General features: G+C 58.6%; 1 protein-coding gene across 1 annotated transcript; it reads left to right on the top strand.

The window, feature by feature from the left end:
- Positions 1–4,215: 4,215 nt before the first annotated feature.
- On the top strand, positions 4,216–5,785 carry LOC119291497. The gene is made up of 2 exons (XM_037570260.1): positions 4,216–4,779; positions 4,929–5,785. Exons 1-2 carry the CDS (start codon positions 4,420–4,422, stop codon positions 5,502–5,504), a joined length of 936 nt encoding a protein of 311 aa, XP_037426157.1. The 5' UTR covers positions 4,216–4,419; the 3' UTR covers positions 5,505–5,785.
- Positions 5,786–5,999: the final 214 nt, after the last annotated feature.

Raw genomic sequence — 5,999 nt, 5'->3', positions numbered from 1 at the left:
TTTTTTTTTTTGAAACAAGAGCGCCCCACGATCTTTATTTATCATAGACTTTACTGCTGATCCTGCAAGCTTTCTTCATCGCTGAAAGTTTTTGTCAGGCCACTTTCAGAGAAGCTTTTGCCGAAGCAATCTTGGCTGATACAGTTTCAGGAAGGAGCTTCTTGGTTGGGTCGAAACATGCTACTACGTGGAGCAGATATTTTTGAGAGTTGAGTGCGGTTGCTTCGGCAGCAAATATTGATCACCTCGGAAGCCATGCTTATCGGGAGAGTTAATTGCAGACGAAGGCGAAGCTACACCTGACCTAAGAGCATCTCCAACAGCCGCGCTAAAGCGCCGCGCGCAAAAAACCTGTTAGCGCGCGCGCTGCGGCTGGTTTTGCGCGTCCGCCTGCGCTGGCTCCAGCAGCCGCGCTGAAATGCAGCGCGTGCGCGCCGCTCCAGCAGCGCGCTAAAATGCAGCGCGCGCGACTAGAAATGTATGTATTTTTAAAAGTTGAATTTTTTTTAAAAAAACTAGATAGATTGCATAGATTAAACGATACAAAGGTATTTTACATCCGAAACATAGATTGCATAAAATAAAAACGACAAACGATAAACATAGATTGCATTAACAAAAAAAACTACTCTAAATCGCTATCATCATCACCACTATCATCCTCGGCGGTGTCGTCCGAGGTAGATAGCCAGATGTCCAGCCACCGCTCATCGTTCGGCGTGAAGAACGACCGCCCACCTGCTGCAACGAGGTCGGACTGCGCATTCGCCAACGCTTTCCGCCGACGCCTGTCCAACCGCGACGCGCAGCGCCTTTGCGTGTCCTTCTCGCGGCGCCTTGCCCAGTAGGCTTACTCATAGGCGACGTCCTCCGGGTGGCGCTGGCGCCAGTCCGCCATGACCCTCTCGTCCTCCTGGGCGACGAGGAGGCGGCGTTGCCGCTCGGCGTGCTCCGCACGGTCTTCCGCCGTGTTCAGACGAGGCAGAGGGGCGAGGTTGAGCGCTTGCTCGAGCGTGTACACATCTTGGAAGTTCATCTGGCCGCGCGGCCGGCCTAGGCGCCACGCCGCCGCGTCGTACGCGCGGGCGGCCTGTCGCGCCGTCCCGTACGTGCCGAGGGCGAGCCGGAGTTCGCCGGAGCGTATCTCCGCGGTGTAGCTGCCCTTGGGCCGCAGGCGGACGCCGCGGTAGCCGGACGCTCCTCGGCGGCGCGGCGGCATGGCGGCGCGGCGGTGGCGGGACGCTGGAGCGGTGCGTGGCAGAGAAGGAGAGGGAGAGGGGAAGAGATGTGTCTGGAGAAGGCACGTGGCGCGCGCAGTTTTTATAGGCGCGCGCGAAGCGGCGCGCTAAATCTTGCGCGCGAGCTGACGCCTTTTCGCGCGCGCTAACGATTTCCGCGCGCGCTTGTTTCCCGCGGCCGCTGGAGCGCGGCAAATCGCCCCGCGCGCGCTAGAAACTGCGTTTACCGCGCGCGTGCGTCGTTTGGGGCGACTGTTGGAGATGCTCTAATAACCAATCATGGTTGATGAACTCCCGGGACGATGGGATGGACAAGCACGAAAGCAACCAGGGCAGGGCAGGCACACACCTACATGCCTGCCTGCTCCCATCAACGTAACGCAAGCCACGATCCCATCAGTTAGCTGCACGTAATCATCCACATACACCGCTCTTTTCCGCCGGGCCGGGCAAACGCCCGGCACGGGGGTCCCCCGGCCCGGCGACGCTCTCCACGTACTACGCGGCGCTCCGGTAGCCGGGCCCCGGACGCCGATCGATGGATGGATCGATGCCGACGTGCCATCCGCTCCCCCACCCATCATGCATGCACGCATGCATGCATCGCCGATCTCAATGCATCGATCAAAACGATCATCGTCATCGACCCCGGGCCGGGCACTCGAGTTCTCGCACGGGCGCCGTGACCACGTCCGTCTTCTCGATCAGGCTTCGTTTTGAGCGCCTAGGAAGAAAGTTGCACTACATGCTAGCTAGCGCAGCTGCGCGTAACGTACGTACGTACGTACTAGGTGCACGGGAATCATGGCCTCACGCGGGCACGCAGGGTGATCGGGTCATGGAGGGAGGAAAGGGGTTTGTTCGCTTGCCTCCCCTTTTTGCCGGTACGTAGTACGTGAGCGCATGGCATGCACAACTTGTGAGCAGGGGGGAGCGGGCGAGGGACGTTGCGAGAGGCAGGCCCTCGTACAGTACCTTTTGTTTCCTTGCACCTGTCATGACCCCCGATTCCCTGGCTGGCCTCCATCGACTTTTGGCATCCTGAATTAAGGACACTTGATCGGAGAGGACCGGCCGAGGAAAAGTTCCGGGAGGGAGGGTAGCTAGCGACGGACGGCCAATGCATCAAAGCGGATCGCCTCACTGATTTTATCTATCTGGATCCAGAAATTACCCAGGCTAGAAAACAAACAGTACTAGAGCAAGTGTCCGTCCATGTAGTACAGTACCGGTTTTGTGCTAAGTGTCAGTCCAGTCTTGTGGTAACAAGGGGCAAATGTAAGCATTGAATGTATGATGTTGCCGTATAACCTGATCATGGCTTTGACTGATTGGCGCATAGCATAAAGCCGGATACGACCTCCCTGCCTTCTTTCTTTTCTCGATGGAGCGAGCGAAAAGGGGGGCCCGGTCCTTTTCGACCGGGCATGAATGAATCGCATCATATCGCTGTGCTCGCATTCCACTGGCACAGTGACACGCACGTCGATCAGGGAGAGAGAGAGAGAGAGAGACTGTTTCATCACAAATCGAACCACACAATGCAAGGGAGAGAAAAAAAAACTGGACCAATAATTGAGGTGCGACGGTTTCAAACCCGTTCTAATTCATTTAGCCCCGGCTCTATCCTTGTGATCTGACAACTAAAATTCCTCCCTCGGAGAGATGGTTATCAGTTATGGGTTTTACTTTGGCTCGGAGTAGAAAATACGGTCCGAGCGTAGAACCGTAGCTTGTTGCGCGGGGACAAATTTTCTGGTCAGGAATGGCACCAACATCCCTCCTTACGGTTCGTCAGGCGTCACGCACGACACGGGCGCCGAGACACGGAATGAGGGGGCCGGTTCATCAACTAGCCGTATGGCTACATTCTCGGCAATCTGCACGCTCCGTCAGGTTCTTGGCTTCGATCTTACGTCGAGACGAGCCATAGGCCGGGGGCCGGCGGGACCGTTCGGGGCGGGAATCCGGGCCGGGCGGTCCCGAAGCTACACTACGCACATACATCCACCCGAGCTTGAGTGAGGATCCGGAGAAGCTCCCCATTACTCCTCCATAGCATTAGCAGCGAACGCTTGGATGCCACACCAATCCCCCACAAAGTCATGTGCAAGTGCAGCCAGTTCGCCACGGATAAGATAGATAGGAGCGTATGTGGGACGGGACAAAGCCCAGCCGGGCACACAACCATCATCCTGAGGAATCAGGAGGCTGGCTTGTGTGCGCCCGCGGTGCTCGTTTCGCTGCACGATCCGTGGCAAGCAAGCGGCTTGCTTGGGGGCAACCCCCGGGCCGGTGATTTGGCGGCGCGGATCCATCAGGTTCGTGTTCAGTCTAGCCCGCGGCTGTGACAGACCGACCGACCGATGAGCGGTTCTGTTGGCGCGGCCTCAAGTTTTGCACCGCCACTTGTGTCGTGCGGCGTACCGTGAGCCTGACGACTCCGGGCTGCGAGCGAATTGATGGAACCGCCATGGGTTGTTAATTTGAACGAACCGACATGGCCTCTCGTCAAGTCCTTCCCGAAATGAACTGAATTCTCTCCATAAATAAATAAAGCCAGTAAATGATGCATTATTACCTTCCTTTCTTTGCCATTCCGTCCATAATTAGGATCACAAATGCCTCGGAATTCAGTTTCAGAGGGAAACCACGGTGGCAAAAATGCCCTGTTTTTTCCAGCCAGGAGCAGCACGCCCTCCTCCCGTCCCGGGCACGCGACCTTCCGCCCCTGCCCTGCTCCTGTCACCTGCAAAATGCCCGAACTGCCCACCCCGTCTGGCCCCATTTGCAGCCCCAATGCACCCGTTAACTACGGGCCAAGTGAGGGTGGGTGAGACATTTCACAAGCCCGACCCACCTGTCAGAGAACACGTCGGACAGCATCGAGGATAGGGACGACCACGCAGGAGGCCACGCCTCATTTACGCCTGCCACGTCACCGCGCCCGAGGCCTTTAAATCCCGGTCCCCTCTCCCATTCTCCTCTTCGTCTTCTTCCGTGGGATTTCTTTCACAGCACAACCAACAAACAAATTTGTAACTCGCAAAAGGAAGGGGAGGAAAAATAAACCCTAGCCGCGCAAATCGAAGCCAGCGAGACGGCTATGCGGCCGGCGATCGCAGGACACCAGGATCGCCGCCTCTAGTCGCGCCCACCCCGCCCGCTCGCTTCCGCCGCCATGAGGGCCGCCGCGGCGCAGATCGATCCGTCCCCGTCCCCGTCCCCCGCCGCGCTGGCCAAGTCGCGGCTCAAGCGCCTGTTCGAGCGCCAGGTCCTGCGGGTCTCGCCGGCGGAGCGGCTCCCGCCCATCTCCGCCGGCGGGGAGAAGGACAAGGAGAAGGATGACTTGGAGCCCAGCTCGGTGTGCCTGGACGGCATGGTCCGCAGCTTCCTGGAGGACGGCGGCGGCACCGTCGGCGAGCGGGCCCCGGCCGCGCGCTGCTGCAACTGCTTCAACGGCGGCGACGCCTCGGACGACGAGGACGGGCCCGCCGCGGCCGAAGCGTCTGCCATCTCCGACGCCGCGGAGACCATCAAGGTAGTGTGCGTGGCCACTGCCGAGCGCTGAATTTTTTTTCCTGATCGTCTTGCTTCGCCGGCAGGCTGCTTGTCGCCGTCGATAACGCCAGGAACGAGCGCACGAACTGAACTGATCCTTTCCTTCCATTTCTCGGTTTGCGCTTTCAGGGCCTCGTCCACTGTGCCAGTCTCCGGGAGCGCAACCTCCTCGCGGACGTGTCCACGCTCGTGGAGCGCCACCGCGCGGCGGGGGCGCGCAAGCGCGACCTCCTCCGCCTCCTCGCGGCGTCCCTCCGCGCCATGGGCCACGACGCCGCGCTCTGCCTCTCCCGCTGGGACAAGTCGTCCTCCCACCCCGCCGGCGAGCACGCCTACGTCGACGTCCTCCTCCCCGCCGGCTCGGAGCGCGGCGACCGCGAGCGCGTCCTCGTGGACGTCGACTTCAGGTCCCAGTTCGAGGTCGCACGGCCCACCAAGGCCTACCGCGCCGTGCTGCAGCGGCTCCCGTCGGCGTTCGTCGGCAAGGAGGACCGGCTGCGCCTGCTGGTGGCCGCCGCCGCAGACTCCTCGCGCGCCAGCCTCAAGAAGCGCGGCCTCCACCTCGCGCCGTGGCGGAAGCCCGAGTACATGCGCGCCAAGTGGCTGTCCCGCTACGAGCGCGAGGCTCCTCCTCCGGCGCCGGATGCCTCTGCCAGTGAGCTCGCCGCCATCGGCGAGGGAGGCGGAGACGGAGCCAAAGCTTAATCAAGGATCGGCCATTAGTTGATTTTTTTTTTCTCCTGGGGAATTTGCAGCGCAGTCCCCGGGCGGGCAGGGACCGGATGCAGATGTTTTTGCTATATTTTCGTCCTTTTCTCTCTCATTTTGACCCTTTTGATGGGTAACGGAGTACTAGCAGTAACTTCCAGTAAGTATGTACCGGGAAGCAAGAGCAACTAAATAAATAAAATTTGTAGTGTTTAGTTCAAAAAAATTTATGTTAAATTGTTGCTTTTATACTCAGCAGCAAAGGAAATTTCTCACAACTAGTATGTGGCAGCCAGTGGAGAAATGTGATCGAACCATGAGCAAAAATGGGATGAAATCGAGTGGTAACCGACCGACCTATTGCAAATAAGGAATGCACTGAGTGGTGAACTGAACTGACATGAGTAATTTCGGGTTGCTTTCTTGATCGGTTTCCATATTATTGCCCACGCCGGGAGGGATGGATGGATTCTTTGTGATTTGTGAATGCCA

This window comes from Triticum dicoccoides, chromosome 4B (genome assembly GCF_002162155.2).
Source record: "Triticum dicoccoides isolate Atlit2015 ecotype Zavitan chromosome 4B, WEW_v2.0, whole genome shotgun sequence".
In the NCBI taxonomy this organism is placed as follows: domain Eukaryota; kingdom Viridiplantae; phylum Streptophyta; class Magnoliopsida; order Poales; family Poaceae; genus Triticum; species Triticum dicoccoides.
The sequence above is the reverse complement of the archived record's forward strand: the minus strand, read 5'-3'. Positions and strand labels throughout refer to the sequence as shown.

What these genes read in the sequence shown, in the direction of transcription:
- LOC119291497 (XM_037570260.1), top strand. Translation starts at nt 4,420, where the DNA reads ATGAGGGCCGCCGCGGCGCAGATCGATCCGTCCCCGTCCCCGTCCCCC. An exon ending in ACGCCGCGGAGACCATCAAG is followed by an intron (nt 4,780 to 4,928) that starts GTAGTGTGCGTG and finishes TTGCGCTTTCAG; the next exon opens with GGCCTCGTCCACTGTGCCAG.